The 18,763-nt window shown below is 55.5% G+C and overlaps 1 protein-coding gene across 1 annotated transcript; it reads right to left on the bottom strand.

The window, feature by feature from the left end:
* Window positions 1–344: 344 nt before the first annotated feature.
* Window positions 345–18,025, bottom strand: PWWP2B (PWWP domain containing 2B). Its single transcript, XM_040071444.2, is given in 4 exon segments — window positions 345–806; window positions 11,949–13,608; window positions 17,864–17,937; window positions 17,939–18,025. Coding segments are annotated over 3 exon segments (1,803 nt in total). The 3' UTR covers window positions 345–806; window positions 11,949–11,966.
* Window positions 18,026–18,763: the final 738 nt, after the last annotated feature.

Below are 18,763 nucleotides of genomic sequence, written 5' to 3'. Positions count from 1 at the left end.
TCTGTGCAACACGTTCAAAGAGCCTTAAATCACACTCACGGAGCTGAGCATCCAAGTTCGTGCTCATGCTCGTGTTCACGTTCACGGTCAGTTCAGAACGTGGATCCCCTCCCTGCCTGGAGCCAGCAGCTGGGCACGGAGCCTCTGCACGCAGCAGGGGCACTGCTGCTGCTCCAGGTGCCCTGGGAGAGCACAGGGCTGCGGGCCACCAGCACTGCTCGTTCAGGTACCTGCAAGCACCGAGTCTCCTGCTCTGCAGCGGACGACACGAGAAAGCTCCAGCACGCAATGAGAGGCACACTGTTGCGTGTTGCACATCTTCCAAGGTTTAATAGACACAAAGTGAGTCCATTGTACTGAAGACACTACAATGATTTCATTCTGTTGCATGTCCTGACCCGATTACAGTTCTCAGAGTACAGTATTGAATGAAAGTTCGGTAGCTTTAAAATTAAAAAGGGTGTGAAATCTGTAAGTAAAATAAGCAGCAGCAATAATCTGGGGGATTTTATCAAGAATAGCTAACTTTTAAGTAATAAATACATTCCGAGTTGTGGTTTTTGCTGTTCTCCTAGTTCATTGCCGTCTGACCGGTCAATTGCCAGTCCAGGGTCAGATATCCCTTATCCTTTCCTGCCTCAGCCCAGCAGAGCCCCCAGCTCCGGTGCCTGTCAGCCGCGGCGGGTGGCACAGGGAGCACCGTGCCCAGCAGCCTGGTCCTCGTGCCGTGCCTCTCCTGGCAGCACGTCCGGGCGCTCCACACGCGGTGACCCTCTAGGAGAACAGCTGTGCTCGTCTTCTGTTACCTTGAAGAAAGCCAGAGAGGAGAGGTTACTGTGACAGAGGGGCAAGGCGCACGCTGCGGCTTCCCTCTAAATATAGCCAGGAATTCTCTTCAGCTGGCCCAGCAGGCACGGAGGCACAGCTTGGGAGGAAAGCTGTCAGGTTAACAAACCCAAAGTAAGAGTGGGAATTTTCCCCAAGATCAACACGATATGAATTTCAGCGATGATAATTCATCTCCAGCCTGGCTTACAGACTCCGGAGTTCCTGCTGGGGTGGGTCACTGTAGGTTAATCCACCACAGGTCCCCACAGAGCGTGCCACGTGAAGAACATCTGCCTCCGCTTTCCGAGCACAAGCTACACAATAGGATTACTCTCTCCTTGAGAGCGGCCGTACAGGAGCTTTTCTAAGAACCTGCAGGGCTGAGGGCTGACCGTGGCCGCAGTGCCCGGGGCAGAGCGGCCGTGCCCCGGTGCTGCTGGGCCCTGCCCTGCCCTGGCCCCAGAAGGGAGCGGCCCTTGGGGACAGCCAGCGTCCCCCCCCCAGCCTCGTGCCACACTGCTGTCACCGGCCTGACGTGCCACCAGGCCCCTGGGCTCAGGGCTGACGGCCCGAGAAAGGTGCAGCTCCTGGAGAACAACGTGCCAGGCAAAAACTCGGGAGTCCTCAGCTGTGGCCTGCGTGCAGGAGGGACTTACACCGGCCCTGCAGGCCAGGCTACAGCGTGGAAGCCCTGGAAGGGTTCAAGGGCAGAATCCACTTGCCCTCAAGTGAAGGCACCAGAAGACACATGAACAACTCGGTGACACAGAACCAAGTGAAGAACAGCACGGAGACCTCCACTCACGCTTCCCACTGACCACACTGACCAGCTGCATCACTGCTGCCCGTGCAGAGCAGCTCCAGCAGCCCAAGAACATGACCAGCCTCACCGGGCAGGTGTGTGCCACACCAATCCATCAACTCCAGCTGAGCTGGAAGGGCAGGACACACCAGCGTGGATGTGTGCTCCTGACACACAGCACTAACACCGCAGAAGAGCGGATCAAAACCCTTCAAACCACCCCCAGATGAGGTTTGCGACCTAGAGAGCACAATGAACCAAGAACACCAAACACAGGAAGAGGATCACATCTCCAAAGCTGCTGACATGGCAGCGGCACTGCTTCTGCAGGCAGGGGACCCAAAGTGACACTGATTCACTCAGACTCAGCATCCAGAATGATCCTCAGCATTGCCCGCACAATGCAGAATGCAAAGAGCTGATTCAATACCCAGAACATCTGTCCCAAAAGCTGTATGCCAGAGAAGGGCTGCAATCAGGTTTCATAGCTCCTTCAGGATTTGGCAGAAACGGGGAGGTCTCACCCCAGGGCTCCATTACCTGCAGCCAACAGAAGATAAATTCATACCTGATCTTGCAGGAGAATCTATTTGTCTTCTGATGAACAGAGAGACTTTCCAGAACACAACAATCTCACTTGCAGGTTTATCACCTTACACCTAGGAACGCCCTTCTGAGGCCCAGGGACCTGGAACAATATCCCTCAAGTGGCTTGCAAAGCACTGACCCTTTAGAGACAGATTACAGAGTGAAAAGATCTTGTCTAAACAGGAAAAAATGCATTTCCTGGCTGAGGAGGTAACAGCAAGCCCTCGGGTGCTTGGATTCTTTGGGATTTCTCACTGGGAAGAAGAAAGAATCACACCAGAAGCAGGATGCCAAACAGGTCCCAGGGAAGGCTCCTGCCATTGCCAGGGCAGATGGGCTCCTCCACGGGGACAGGGACCGGGGCCAAACCTCAGCTGCTCCGGGAACCACCTGAGGGCAAATATCAGGGATACTGTCCTGTGGGAGCAGAAACCTGGGGCCAGCAACAGAGCAAGCTGCTTTAGGATGCTCCTGGGCTTGGAACGCTGCAGCTTCAGCATGCAGCTGTGTCCCTGTGCCTGGGGACACCTGGAACTGCAGAGATCTGCAGCTGTGTCCCTGTGCCTGGGGACACCTGGAACTGCAGAGATCTGCAGCTGTGTCCCTGTGCTTGGGGACACCTGGAACCTCAGGATACAGCTGTGTCCCTGTGCCTGGGGACACCTGGAACCTCAGGATACAGCTGTGTCCCTGTGCCTGGGGACACCTGGAACCTCAGGATACAGCTGTGTCCCTGTGCCTGGGGACACCTGGAACTGCAGAGATCTGCAGCTGTGTCCCTGTGCCTGGGGACACCTGGAACCTCAGGATACAGCTGTGTCCCTGTGCCTGGGGACACCTGGAACCTCAGGATACAGCTGTGTCCCTGTGCCTGGGGACACCTGGAACCTCAGGATACAGCTGTGTCCCTGTGCCTGGGGACACCTGGAACCTCAGGATACAGCTGTGTCCCTGTGCCTGGGGACACCTGGAACTGCAGAGATCTGCAGCTGTGTCCCTGTGCCTGGGGACACCTGGAACCTCAGGATACAGCTGTGTCCCTGTGCCTGGGGACACCTGGAACCTCAGGATACAGCTGTGTCCCTATGCCTGGGGACACCTGGACCTCGAGCTCTGCAGCCGGGCTCCAAGGGCACAGCCACCCCACGAGAGAGCCCTGGTGTTGGTGCAGACACAGGAATTTTCATGTGTCCAAGGAGACCTGTGCACTGACAGCCCCATGTACACTCTCACTTCATCCCTGGAATGAAATTTACATTTATAAAACCACTTCCAGCATGGAGCAGCAGCTGATGCCCCACGTTCCAGGCATCACTGCTGTCTCTGTCCACGTGTGAGTGACTAACACAACACATGTGGGCAGGTTCAGGACAGCCTGGGTGTCCAAAGGAGAGCCAAGACAGCTCCCCTGAAGCCAAGTGCTTGTTCATAATTTAAAAAATGAAGTTTTGGATCAAATAAAGCCATTCATAAATCCAGACTGAGCAGCAGCAGCAGAGTGCTGAGAACAACTTATCTTTGGAGGTTGCAGCACCCCGAGTGTGCCCAAGCAGCTTATTTTGAGGATTATTTTCTAATCATAAAGCAATTAACAGCAGGCTGTAATTGAGCATCACCAAATCAGCCTTCCTGTAGCCATTTCTCCTTGAGGGAAGTGCAGACAGGCTGCAGCTAGCAGCTGACTGGTAAATCCTCCCTTCCCTTCCAGCAGGAAGGAGAGGGTGGCAGCTGGGATCCCCATCTCTGGCCCACTGATGAGGTTTTGGAACTGTCTCCAGCTCTCAGGGCACCACAGTCCAGCTGACTTGAGCAGGCTGGGAGCTACGTTCTCCAGCACGGGAGTTCTCCAACTCCATCATCCAAGCACCCCTATGACAAATCCTGCACGGAGGGTTTTTGCCTTTGGAAAGGACTGTTTTCCACATGAAAAAATGGCTCAGGTTATTGGCTCACATCAAAACAGAGCAAGTCATCGCTCACAAGGGAAGTCAAACTAGTAATTTGCTACAATTCATTCAGCTGCAGAGAGCACACAGGAAATATACTTTATAAAGAAACCCAGGCTGGCTGATCCTGCACTAGCACGGCCTATTGCAGATGAAACAGGAACTGGTACATCAGTGAGGGCATTCGCTCCTTTAGAAATTCATCAGCTTAATGAGAAGAGCCTTCATTAACACCCGCCCTGCTCCTCCCTGCCAGAGACAGCAGGCAGTGACAGGGCAGTGAGCAGGATGGGCAGTGAGCAGGGCAGGGAACAGGGAGCAGGGCAGGAAGTGACCAGAGCAGGCAGTGAGCAGGGCAGGGAGCAGGAGCAGGGCAGGGAACAGGGAGCAGGACAGTGAGCAGGGCAGGGAGCAGGATGGGCAGTGAGCAGGGCAGTGAGCAGGGTGGGCAGTGAGCAGGCAGTGAGCAGGACAGGGAGCAGGATGGGCAATGAACAGGGTAGGGAGTGACCAGAGCAGGCAGTGAGCAGGGCAGGGAGCAGGGCAGGGAGCAGGGCAGTGAGCAGGACAGGAAGCAGGACAGGGAGCAGGACAGGGAGCAGGACAGTGAGCAGGGCAGTGAGCAGGGCAGTGAGCAGGGCAGGGAACAGGGCAGTGAGCAGGGCAGTGAGCAGGATGGGCAGTGAGCAGGGCAGGGAACAGGGAGCAGGGCAGGAAGTGACCAGAGCAGGCAGTGAGCAGGGCAGGGAGCAGGGCAGGGAGCAGGACAGTGAGCAGGGCAGTGAGCAGGGCAGTGAGCAGGGCAGGGAACAGGGCAGGGAGCAGGGCAGTGAGCAGGACAGGAAGCAGGACAGGGAGCAGGACAGGGAGCAGGACAGTGAGCAGGGCAGTGAGCAGGGCAGGGAACAGGGAGCAGGGCAGGAAGTGACCAGAGCAGGCAGTGAGCAGGACAGGGAGCAGGGCAGGGAGCAGGACAGGGAGCAGGCAGTGAGCAGGATGGGCAATGAACAGCACAGGGAGTGACCAGAGCAGGCAGTGAGCAGGGCAGGGAGCAGGGCAGGGAGCAGGATGGGCAGTGAGCAGGATGGGCAGTGAGCAGGGTGGGCAGTGAGCAGGGCAGTGAGCAGGGTGGACAATGAACAGGGCAGGGAGTGAGCAGAGCAGGCAGCGAGCAGGGCAGGAGGACACAGCTGATGTGGGGCAGCAACAGGGTCATGTGGGAACAGCCCTGGCACCAGTGACCCTCCCACTCATCACCTGCACAGGCATCTGCAGGGAGGGGAACACTTCTGCTGCCCGTGGGCACTTTAGGGGGCAGGAGACACAACCCCAGCCCTCACACACCAGAGGGACATCGTCACCTGTGCACACGGCAGGGTCCTGCTGCTCCTGCTCTGTCACAGACAGCCCCAGGAGATGCAAGAGAGCACTGGCAGCTGACTGAAGAGCAGCAGACGTGGGGCACAGGCTGTAGATATGAGGAGCACGAGCCCTCCAGGAATTAAGCTGAGGTATTAAGCCCCATCTGTGCCCTTGCTGCTGGACACCAGAAGCCTCTTTCAGCTGCACGTAATCTCAGGATGTGCAGAGTTCATTATCTGGCTAATGCAGAGCCCATGTGTTCTGTACAGGCAGAGACAGCACACAGAACAGCTGCAGCAAGCAGATTTAAATAAAATAAACCAGGCCCCATGTGGTGGTATGACCCCATCCAGCAGCCAAGAACATTGCAGCCACTTGCTCTCTCCCCCACCAGTGGGACTGGGCAGAGAACTGGAAGGACAAAAGCTGGAGAACTCATGAGTTGAGACAGATAACTTAATAGGAAAGCAAAAGCTGCACACACAACCAAAGCAAAACAAGAAATTAAATCTCTGCTTCCATGGGCAGGCAGGTGCTCAGCCATCTCCAGGAGAACGGGGCCCTATCACATCTAACCGTGACTTGGGAAAAGACACCAGCACTCCAAATGTCCCCCCTTCGTCCTTCCTCCCCCCACTTTACACAGTAAGATGTCATATGGACTGGAGTAGCCCCTGGGCCAGTTGGGGTCACCTGTCCCGGCTGTGTCCCCTCCCAACCTCCCACACACCCTCAGCCCCCTCCCCAGCATGGCTGTACGAGGGGCAGGAACAGCCTTGGCTCGGTGCAGTAACAAAATCATCTCTACTTTATCAACCCTGTGTTCAGCACAAGTCCAAAACACAGCCCCAGATCAGTCATCTAAAGAAAGCCAATTCTTCTAACCCCAGCCAAAACCAGCACATCCCAGCTCATGCTCACAGAGTCTGCATCTCGTCTTACGGGTGAGCAGCTCTGTCACTCAGGAGCAGAGCTTGTCACTCAGCCCACACACTCCTGCTCACCTTGACCCCAGCACCACTGATGGCAGCTTATGGAAGAACATCTTGTATGTTTTTCAACATTAAGAGCCTTCACGTCAATTTTTGGGATCAAAGTCCTACCTTTCACACCTGAACATGAAAATGAGAAATAGTCAATTGTTCAGCACCAGGCTGGATGGGGCTTGGAGCAACCTGGGTTAGTGGAAGGTGTCCCTGGCCACGGCAGGGGGTGGAACAAAATGATCTTTCAGGTATCTTCCAACCCAAACCCTTCTGTGATTCTACAATTAGTGTCCCATTGTGTCAGGCAGCCCCAGGAGCTGCACGTGCCATTAGCAGTGCACGGCTGCTGGGTGAAGATCCTGTTTGTCCCTCACCTGCAGAGCACAGGCACCTTTCCCTACACAGGTTGAAATAAAATCTCAGGAGCTCACCAACAAGTTCCCCAAAATCCCCTACTCCCTTCTGGCCCAAAGCAGCCCCTCTGTAAGTGCACCTTGGAGGTGCTCAATCCTGTACAAATACCTGAAGCACCCCAGAGGCAGGATGAGCTCAGAGCCCTGGAGAGGGCAGAACTCCCGTGGGTGCCCCTTGGCTCCCACCCTGCCGCTCTCCACGCTCTCTGGGAAAAGGGGAATTCCAGCTGCACTTCAGACACCTCCACTCGAGTTCAAAGACCAAACAAGTAAATAAATGCAACTCAGGAAAACATACAGAAAATTTGTTTTTACTTTATTTGTAAAAGTTTTCAGAGAAACCGGTTTCCAGGTTCTTTGCCCACACATCTCTCCCATTCTGTGCCCTGAGACACTGGCACAGCCCCGATGCTGTGTGGATCCTCCAGCACCGGGTGCACTGTGGGCTGGTGACACTGCTGGGGACACCCACCTGTCCTGCCCACCGTGGGCACGCTCGGCCAGCACGACCTGCAGAGGCCTGAGGCTCCAGCTGGAGCTTGGAGACCCTGGGAGCAGCTCCCTGTGCTCCCAAGGGAGCTGCTAAGCCCTGGGGTGGGCAGGATCTCCTCCAGCAGCTGAAGTTACAGCTCTGAAAGGCCATGGGTGCAGTTGGAAATAGCACAATGTAGGGCCTGGAGGCATTTCCAAAGAACACACCTGGGAGCAGAGAGGGGATGGACAGGGGCCAGCAGCAGCAGGAACCCAGGTGTCTCCAGAGGCAGGCCCTGGGCACAAAGGGCAAATGCTTCTGGGGTGTCACCCAGAAGGTGCAGCTCCAACCAGCAGCGATGAGCACACAGACATGCAGCACGGGCCATTTTGGACTTGTTCTCCCACCTTGCATTAGCATGCAGAGACGCTGACTCCAAGCTGTTTGCAGGAAGACTGAGAAACAGTAATTAAGCTGGATGCCTGGTTTTAGTGGACTGAAGCATCTAGAAGCAGGCCAAGAAAAATCTCAAGCATTCACCTTCTCGGCTGAAATATTCCATGTGACCAGGCTGAAATATTCCATGTGCTAAAAAATATAGCTTCACACCAATCATCCCCATCACTTTATACCAAGGTACAATATTTTTGTGCCACTGGTAGAGCAAAAGAGAGGAGGTAAGAGGAACAGAGGAGTGATTTATGCTGCTTCACGAGCTGCTGGCAGCAGCACTGGCTGCATGGACACAGAGCCCTGAACACCTTTGAAGGTGAAGACACGATGTGATATTCCAGGTCTGACATTAGTGGCTTCTACAGACCGTGAGCACGCGGCCAGCTCTGAGTTTGCTGCACACAGTAGCAGTGTGATGGATGGCTTGATGTGCTGACACTGAGGGTCTGTTAAGCTCTTAGCAGTTAAAATGAAAGCCTTCAGCATCTGCAAGTTTAATGGTTCCACAGTCACAGCTTGGGGACAGGGGAGAGAGAAGAAGAATAAACGAGTTTCCAGACTGAAAAAGCAAAGGAATATACATCTTGTAAACTTGTTTTGTGCAAAGATGTGGATGAAAACCTACCAGCAGTTTTTACTAGAGGTTTTACTGCACATGTCTGGTGCAGGGAGGGGGCATCTGCCATGAGGAGCTGTTCAGGAGGATCCCAGAGCAGCAGAGCCAGCCCTGCCAAGGCCTGTCCCTGCAGGGACCCCCTGCCCACACAGCAGGGTTGGGGCCAAACACAGGTCTCCCTCCCTCCTGTGCCAGCCAGAGGCACAGCTCATTCCCAGCCCAGGGGTCCTCGCTCCCCCTTCCCAGCTCTCAGCTGGGGTTTCCTTGAGGGAAAGGCAAATGTCTGTCACTCCAAGCCAGGGGCAGCTCCTTCCTTGTGCCTTGAGCTGGCTCCTTGCTGTTGCACACCAGGGAAGCTACAGAGCAGCACCAGAAGCTGCTGAGCAGACATGTCTCTCCTGGCACTACTCTAAACCGTGTCTTACAGGTTTGAGTTCTACAGGCTGCTATTCCGCCTGTTGTTTTTCCAGAAACTTGTTTTACTTAATTAAAACCCTGTCATTACCTGACTAGTACTTCCTTGCAAAGAAACCCCTAGGACAAAGCAGTAACAACAAGAAGTGATCCTACCAGCTTTTCCAACTCAAACCAAGTTAAAAAATAAATAAAAATCAAAATGGGATTTTTCCAGTTTTGTGCATCCACAAGTGACCTGCAGTGTCTGTACATTTTTCCAGTAAATACCCTCTGCAGAATACATCACGTGCCAGAAGACAGAAAGTTTCACAATATGTCACCAGTCACAAACTTCTGCTGTGCCCGGGATTAGCACGAGCGGTGTCAGTGTTGGAGCCACCTCATGGACTCCTGATGACAAAAACCTTTGTGCTGCTGCTGGTGAAGCCCCAGGATGGATTTAATAGGGTTCCCATGAATATTACCAGGTTACCCAGAGCAGCTGTGGCTGCCCCTGGATCCCTGGCAGTGTCCCAGGCCAGGTTGGACACTGGGGCTGGAGCAGCCTGGGGCAGTGGGAGGTGTCCCTGCCACGGCAGGGGTGGGATGGGATGGACTTCAGGGTCCCTTCCAGCCCAAACCCTCTAATGCCATCCCTCAGGGAAGGACAGTCAATGAGCAGCTGAAGGAAACATTTCAGTTCTACCTTGTGGAAAATCAAGGAAAGCAACAAAATTCAATCCTCCTGCAAGGAGAGAACTAGGTACAGACAATTCTCTGAAATAATGAGCAGTTTTTTAAGTGATTCACCAAAACTCCAGACATGCTGGTCTAACTGGGAATCTAGGTAAATGTGACATGTGGAACACAGGAAGTTGTGTAGTTCTGCTTTTCTGGTTTTGCAGTTCTTTATCCAACAGTCATGCTGTCTTCAGCCTGGCAGACTGTGTTGGCAGCTCAGCTCAGACATGTAAGGCAGGAAATCCCCTGTGGAAAGCCAGCTGAAGGAAGCCAACAAAACTGTGGTATCTGATAAATGTACATACCTATACACACATGCAGAGTTTGGCTGAAGAGCACAGAGGGGAGGAATGCTTTGGTCTAACCCAGGCCATCCCATCATCTTCTTCTCCACATATTCTCCAGATGTTCTTTCCCGTTTACAGACCTGCTCTGTACCTGCAGCTCGGATCCCACCGTGTCGCTGGAGCCAGGGCTGCTTCTCCTCCTCGAGGCCGTGCCCTGCAGCCTGTCCCCAGCCTGGCCAGGCCCTGCTGGTAGCAGCAGCCAGCGCTCCCTGCGGGCTGAGGCGCGGGGGCAAGCGTCCTCCCATCCTGACTTCAGCTCCGGGCGTGGGACTCCTCCTGGCCACAGCTCTCCTCCTCCCCAGGGGCTGACAGGCACAGCCAGTCTGTCTGAGCTGAAGCTCCTTGGAGGTGTCCCTTCTCCTGCAGCTGGGCCATGCCAGCCCAGCCAGGACCATGGGGGCGAGGACGGACCTCAGGAACGATGAGATGACATTCATTACCTTTGTCCCAAACTGCTCGCACGCACAGGGAAGACAGCGCAGAGGATGAAGTTTGCTGCTCTTTTAACCAGAGCACCGTCCAGACAGGAGCCATGGATTGGCCAGGACTCTTCCACTGGCAAGGACAGTACATTCTGGGCAGCAGGTTTATTTTTACTCCTGATCTAGCTAATAGGAATTTGGGTCCAATCCAAACACTCTTGATATAATAAAGTCTTTAGCCAGAGTTAAGCAGCAGCTCTATGGGCAAGATCAAGGAGGAAGCTGAAATGTTGCTGCTGCAGTTGTCCAGACACCCTGAGTACACAGCATGAATATGTCATGCTCTGGTTATTTACTCCAGCCAGGCTTGCTGGGATGGAGTCATAACCCAAGCAAAGCAAGTCCTTCATCACACTCAACCAAAGGGTGAGGTCCCATGACAGAGGGTATGAAAAAAATCTCCTTTTCCCATCAGGATTACACGAGCACTGACCGTCCCAGTCCCACTGCATTATGACAGTTCAGATAAAGAGGAGAGTCCAGAGAAGCAGCACTGGCTTGCTCACACAGAGTCCTTCAAGCATGAAACAAGCAGAGCATAATGAACCACACTGCATAAAGCATGGCCTTTGACACAAGGCTCTTCCTAGTGATACCTCTGTTTTTTGACAAAAAGTTAATCCCTCCCCTTGTCTAATACCATCACAGCTGAGGTCTTGTCTGGACAGTGATGACTGACAGGTTGTGAAATGATTCCAGGTCTTATCCAAGCCACTGGATTTTTCCATGGACTTTTATTCCCAGTCACGCCACATCCTGTATTTTTTGGTACCAAATTTTCATCCCAGGCAGATTGTTTGATGAGAAAGGGAAACCCATCCCCATCCATTAGAAAGAATCAACTCTCACGTTTCCATTCCCACCTAATATCCTCACACAGAGGTGAAGCCCAAAGGAATTTAATTTGATCCAGGCCATTCCCCAGAGAAACACTGAAAATTTAGGTAGAAACCAAACCTCAAGTACTGTGAGAGATACTGAAACACTGTTCCCCAAAGAGTTTTTGGTACAATCATTTTGAGGAGCCATAAATGGCCTTCATAAGAAATCCAAACCAGAGGGATCAGAGGGAGGGGAGCAAAGGGCCCCCAGGGGCGCTGGACTGTAACAGGTAACTGCTGGGCACCAGCATGTCCGTATGACAAATGCCGTCTCGATTCCAGTGCGTTTTAGTTCTTTGGCCCAAGGAAACTGAAAGCCTAAGAGCTGTTAGTCTTTCAGGCACACAGCTTTATCAGCTCTCTGAACAAGCAGTGCTGCCTCCTCGCAGCATCCTGCCTGGCCTGCACTTCCCTCTGGGAATGAGGCTCCAATTCCCGCGGTCCCCAAAGAAGTTTGGAATTAAAGCTTCTTACCACCTCTGAAATGACCCCACTGACTAACAGCCAAGCATTTAAGTTTCACAATTGTCGATCTCAGGTTTAATGGAAAAACAAATGCAAACAAACGGTGGAATACAGATTAAAAAAGCACCAGGAGGTCTTTCATGGCAAGCATTAGTCTAGCAATCACTCACCTGATACTGGAGGCAAAGTTATGTCTCAAACTGTGTTAAGAGATCTCGTATTTCTGGAGTCAGGTGCTCGACTGCCTTGGCAGCTTCCGTGATTGCTTTCCGGTACATCCCTTTCTTCTTGCGATTAAATCTCAGTTTGAAAAATTCCGAGAAAGGAGAGAGTTTAGAAACGGATAAGAACGAAGTCGTCGGAGAACCAAACCACGACACTTTAGCTTCTCGCCACGAAGGCTCCCCGTTCTCCTTCTGGCTGAGGTTTATGTCAAGAACACGTGCCGGCCACCACGGAAACCCGTGAATTTTACCCCAGACAATATCCCCCACCGAAACAGTCCTTCCATCTTCCGTAACGCATTTAGACACACTCTGCGTGTGCAGTCTGACTGTCAGTGGCGGCACAATTTTACGCTCATCTTTTGAAGATGAAGAGACGGAGGCATCATCACCAGGCAGAAAGTCAAACAGTTCCGGTGATGCCACTTCTGAACTAGAGGACTTGGATTCATCTAGACTGTCATTGCTACACACCGATAAACTAGAAGAATCTGCTTTTCTTTTACGGTAATTCATGAGGAAAGCCAAGTTATCGTGTCCATCTTTACCCTGGGGAAACCTTTTAAAGTCATCATCTTCACCCGAACTGCCCGAAGAGATCTCAGCCAAACTTCTGTCGGTGGCCTCATCGTTGTAAAACGCTCCGGGATTGGGCTCCCTGCTGTTCTGGAGGACATTGATTTCGTCTATCAGTTCTGCCTTATAAATTGAAACGCTCTGACCGTCGTTGATGCGATGGGGCTTCAGCCGAATCTTTGGGGGTGGGACATCCACGCTGGAATGCACTGGCCGTGTGAGCTTCAGTTTTGGAATGGAGGCAAGCTGGCTGCCCGCTGACTTGTCCATTAAACATTTGGTTTGTCGACACCGCTCAGAGTCCCTGGTCTCCTCTTGGTCCCCGGCTCCGTTCTGCAGCGCTCGCTCTGAGCAGAACGGTTTGACCGAGCCATGGACCCGGGAAGGGATTTTTACCACTTCGCCTTTCCCTTGCGGAGTACTGTAGGATATTTTTATAACCGGCGTGCGATGCACCAGCTCCCCAGAAAACTTGTCGTCCTCCCTCTTCTCTCTTTTGTTCCTTTTCTCCGCGTAGTCAGGCTCGCCGTGCTTTTTCTGCTCCTTGTCCTGAATGCTCAGCTTCCTCCTGGTCTTGGTGTTCTGCCGCGGCGCGCCGGCGTCCTCGGGGTTCAGCGTGTTCTTGCACTTCTCGCAGAGCACCTGCCGGGGCCGCAGCCTGATGGTGCTCATGATGAGCCTGCCCGGGTCCCTGTTGCGCGACAAGCGCCTCCTCGTCCTCTTTATCGTCCGCGGCGGCGGCTGCGGGACCCACTGGTTGTAGGTGTGCCGCAGCCACAGGGGCCGGGGGAACGGGGCTCCCTCGAAGTAGGGCGGGTAGGGCGGGAGGCCGCCCGGCAGCGGTGGCGGCACCGGCAGCAGCGGCGGCACCGGCTCCTCCCCGCTGCCCTCGGCGGGCTGCTGGCCGGCGGGCTGCGGCTCCGGCTCGCCCCGCGCCCCATCCCCGCCGTCAGCGGCTCCGTTAGCGCAGGCGCCGGCCGGGGGCTCCTCGTGCTTGGGGAAGGACGATGGCAGGCAGAACAATCCAGACCTAAATTGGGGCGAGAAGGACAGGGAGGGAAAGAAACAGAGTCAGGAGCTTCGAAAGGCGCTTCTCTGGGAAGCCGAAAGATCCCGACGTCCCACAACTTAGGTACCGAGAGCTCAACACCTTCTCTGGAATTTTAACAAAGCAGCCAATTCTGCCACTGAGAAAAATAGCAGCAGTGCAGAGATTCGGCGAGGTGTCCTACTCTCCTCCCAGAAAAGGCACAGAATCTCTGTTTCTATGAACTCTATGCACAGAGTTTTGCTCTAAGAAGTTTTAAGTTTCATCCCACAAAGCAGTTTGCTGCATCAGCAGGCAGGCAAGGCTGGAGGAGGGATGAGATATGGACTAGCCTAGGGAGCTATGAAACTGCCCTTCTTCTCACTGTAGATGATTTTCCAGTTTTTCATTCTAAGCCTGAACACCTTGACTTGGGTGGATAACTTGCACAGGTTCCCCTGCTCCTCTTCCCTGGTCTCTCCAAATTCAGCTGTATTTGGTAGCATAAGGCACCCACCACTCCTTCACAGCAGCAGGGTTAACAATGATGAGATTCCGTCCTTCAGTGCCAAGTCTCATTACAGCCACCGAAGTACAGACACAGTATCTTGCCTGGATATTGGCAAATGCAAATCCTCCAAAACGCTGAAACTCACAACTGCAATTCATGTCTCCAAAATTTACGAATTTACACCCTTGGCCTGGCATTGGAAATATCACGCTAACACAGCACTGGAACAGATTCTGCCCTGGAACACTGACTCTGACTGGGCAATGCTCGCTGCCTTGGCTTTCCAGAGACACTTCTACAGAGAACACACCATCAGTGAAGTGTGGGGGCTTTTTTAATATTAACAAAATGTTGTAAAGGAGAGTTAGGAAGAAGAGACAAAGGAATGGAGAACGGGTACAGACCAAATACCAGTGGGTTTTGGATGCTATATTCCCATTCCGCTCCTTGCCAGCCACTGCTTTCTTTCCAATCACCAGGAAGGAAGGGCCCTTCCTGAGGCAAGGGAGGAGGGTCTTGGTGGTGTCACAGAGAGGGACACTTTGGTAGGCGTTAGCAGAAGGGCGCTGCAGGAGAGCTGAAGGCATCCACTCAGTGCCATACCTCTCACCAAGAGCAGCACAAAGCCACTGCCGTGGGTTTCGTGATGGAGAGGAGCCTCCAAAGTCCTTCCCCATTACTGCAAAAGTGCAACAGCCTGCTGTTAAATGACAGTTTAGCTGGGAAAGGATTAAGCTGTTGAAATCACGTAATTTGGAACAAAATATTTTTGTTCTTCGAGGCTTTTTTTAAACAGAGACAACCAAGAATGTAGGTGTCTTTAAATGACAACCCAGAAAGCCAGTACAGTCAGACAGAGGTGTCAGCACCACTCATAATCCAAAGTCAGACCATTTCTGAATGAAATGATGGCTATAAATGATGGTTATATTATGCAGTGAGATTGCATGACCTGGTCACAACAGAAAACTGCTCCTCATGTAGACACAAGCCCACTGCCCCTGTCCAGGTCACTGAACCCTCCAGAGTGGCACCGAGCTCCTCACCTGGCAGAAGTGGAGCACCCAAAGGTTCACTCACAGGATGGTTTGTGCCTGTAACATTAACGTACCAGCACACTGTAACCCCACTGCGCTGGGCACGGCCTCCGTGCCACGGAACTGACCCCAGGCCACTGCCCTCCCCATCTGTCACCCGTGCCAGGTGCCAGCTCAGCAGAGAGATGTCAGAGAGATGGGGACAAACTTCTCAGTAGGGGCTGTCGGGATAGGACAAGGGGTGATGGCCTCCCACAGCCAGAGGGCAGGGCTGGATGGGATACTGGGAAGAAATTCTTCCCTGGGAGGGTGTTGAGGCCCTGGCACAGGGTGCCCAGAGCAGCTGTGGCTGCCTCTGGATCCCTGGCAGTGCCCAAGGCCAGGTTGGACACTGGGGCTTGGAGCAGCCTGGGACAGTGGGAGGTGTCCCTGCCAGGGCAGGGGGTGAAACAGGATGAGCTTTAAGGTCCCTTGCAATCCAAGCCGTTCTGGGATTCTGTGATTAAAGCAGCAGGAAATACTGCTGATGGGATTTCACCCTGCTTGTAATCCCCCTTTCTGGGGCAGCTGCAGCCAACTGGACTTGGTTACCTCAATCCAGTACAGGAAATGCCATCCTCCTTTATTTATATCTCTGCATAATTAAACCCCAACTTTTAAAGTTCAATTGAAGCAAAACTACCAAATCTTGTTACCAGAAACACTGTAACTGTGTTTAAATCTCTACTTGAGCATGCACACTATGGAGCTTACTTTGAGCAGAGCCAATTTATTGGAAGCAAGTAACTGCCAGAGACTGGGCAGGCCCTGGTGCTGCTGCATCATCCTGTCTGGGGCAGGAAGGGACACGCACAGGAGGGACACAAGCACTTTTTTCTGCAAATAATTCCCCAGAGGCTGGAAGGTCAGGCACGACTGTTCCCTACATCCCCCCATTCCTACAGGCACAGGGGGCAGGCAGGGCGCAGGCAGGGCACAGGCAGGCAGGGATGTCACTCATTGGACAAGCTGCTCCAAGCCCTGTCCAAGCTGACCTTGAACACTTTCAAAGATGGGGCAGCCACAACTAAGTCAAACAGATAAATCTACTGTGTGATGCTGAAACCACTTCAAACCACAAAAGAAATCTGAAGAACTACCACACAGACCCTCCTTCCCTTTTGGGGTAATCTCCTCCTTCTCTGCAGGTGTAACAGCCTGCTCTGGTGGCTCCTCTCCTGCCAGTCCCACCTCACTGCCCCGGGGGTACAGGCAGAGCACGGGTGACCCCGGCATAAGGACAAGCTGGTGGGACACAGCTCCATCAGCCAGGCAGCAGCAGGAGGAGAAACAGCTCTGCCACGTATCCATTTCAGGCACTCCGAGTTCAGCACCAAGTGGATAAATTCCTGCTGCCTTTGGGACACATCCTGACCTTCACCCTCCAGTCACTGCCAGGCCGACTCCTGTGCTCTGCTGCAGGATGAACAAGCTCTCTCCTCCCCTCCACACCCTGGGATGACTGCAGTGCTCACTCCAAATGCCCAGGGTTTGCCAGGAGCCAGGCACCTGCCTCACACAGAGTCCCCCCTCTCACCTTGTGCTGGCCACCTCCCTGCCCGGCCAGTGCTCGGCACCACCACGGGCAGGAGACGGCCACAGAACGGGCACTGACCCTTGCGGACAGCCCCAATGCTCAGGGGGCATCCACTGCCCTCCCACCCAGGACAGATCAGCGTCACCACTGGCAGCGCTGGGGCAGCACCGGGCTGCAGAGCGGCCTTAAAGCCTGGGAAATACACCCATCCGACTGCTTCTTGGACCCACAGGGGGCAGAGGGAGGGAGATGAAGAAAAATAATGGACAAAGGTGAGGGTGAAAAAAACAGGTAAAAGAAGTGTCACTGCAGAGGAAGACAACTGAAATGTGAGAAAGGCAGAAACAGCTGATTTGGGGGCTCGAGGGACACCAGCTGCTCGGGTTCAGAGCAGACTCAAGGGTTGGTTTGTGCACTCTGCTCAGCATTAGGTGCCTGCGTGCTTTGGAAAATCTGCCTCCAGTTTTCCGGGATAGCCGCGTGAAACTAAATAAATGACAAAAATGAAGCTCAGAAGTCGTTCTCCGCACATCTCGTAGGATGGCTCAGAGGTGAGGCTGCTGCGCTCCCACGCAGCACGGATCTGTCCCTGACCCGGCGCACGGCACCCAGGCTGCTCCTCACAGAGCACAGAACACAGCGCAGCCCCCGGACAGCCCGACCCGCCCCTCAGAGCCGGGGCAGGTGTGAGCACGAGGGCCGCCGCGCAGAGCCGCATCCTGCGGGGCCCCGCTCCGAGAGATGCCCCTCTCGGCCGGGGCACGGCCAGGGCCGGGCCGCAGCCCACGGGAACCCGGGCGCACCGCGGGGCCTGCCCGGGAACCGCCGCCCGGCGCCGGGGCCCTGCCGGCGGCTCGGCAGGGGGAGCTCGGGGCGCTCCGGGCGGGGAGAGAGGGACGGGGAGGGCAACCGACGGCGCGGGGGCCGCGGCCGCGCTCACCGGGACCACGTGCGGGGCCGCGGCCGCTCCGGGCCCCGCCGGCCCGGGCCCCGCTCCGCCCCGCGCCCCGCGCCGCTCCCGGCCCCGCCGCTTTGTCCCGCCCGGCCGAACAAAGGGGCGCGGGGGGCGGCGCGGCCCCGCCGGTCCCGGCCCCGCTCCCGCCGCGGTACCGGCGCCCCCGTCCCCGGCCGCACCTCTTGGAGCAGTCCAGCAGCACGCCGGTGAAGCGCCGCTCCCCGCAGCTCAGCGTCACCACCAGCGTGTCGTTTCACCATCTGCTCCACCAGCACCGGCACCCACGCGCCCACCCGCGGCGGCGGCGCCCCCGCCGCGTCCCCCGCCCCGGGCTCGGCCATGCTCCCGCCGCTCCCCGCCGGCGGGGCCGCTGGGCCGGGCCGCGCCGTGACCTCACGGAGCGCCCGCCGCCGCCGCGCGTGACGTCACGGGCCCGCCCCGCCGCCGGCCATGACGTCACGGGCCCGCCCCGCCGCCGGGCACGTGCGTGGGACGGGGCGGGGCGGGGCCTGGGGGCGGGGTCTGTACGGAAAGGGCGGGGCCGGGCTGGGGCGGGACCGGCACCTCGCGCCACCTGGCGGCGAAACAGCGCATCGGCACCCGCGGGAACGGGGCGGGAACGGAGCGGGAATGGGGCGGGAATAGGGCGGGAACGGAGGGGGAACGGGGCGGGAACGGAGGGGGAACGGGGCGGGAATAGGGCGGGAACGGGGCGGGAACGGAGCGAGAACGGGGCGGGAACGGGGCCGCAACGGGGCGGGAACGGGGCTGCAACGGGGCGGGAACGGGGCGGGAATGGGGCCGGAACGGGGCGGGAACGGGGCGGGAACGGGGCGGGAACGGGACGGGAACAGGGCGGGAATAGGGCGGGAACAAATGGGAACGGGACGGGAACGGAGCGGGAACGGGGCGGGAACGGGGAGGGAACGGGACGGGAACGGGGCGGGAATAGGGCGGGAACAAATGGGAACGGGACGGGAACGGAGCGGGAACGGGGCGGGAACGGGGCGGGAATAGGGCGGGAACAGGGCGGGGCCAGCAGGGGCGGGCCCATCGGGAGAGCCCAGCCCCTCCCTGGG

This window comes from Hirundo rustica, chromosome 8 (genome assembly GCF_015227805.2).
Source record: "Hirundo rustica isolate bHirRus1 chromosome 8, bHirRus1.pri.v3, whole genome shotgun sequence".
NCBI lineage: Eukaryota > Metazoa > Chordata > Aves > Passeriformes > Hirundinidae > Hirundo > Hirundo rustica.
Note: the sequence above shows the minus strand (reverse complement) of the source record. Positions and strands in the feature narration are given on the sequence as shown.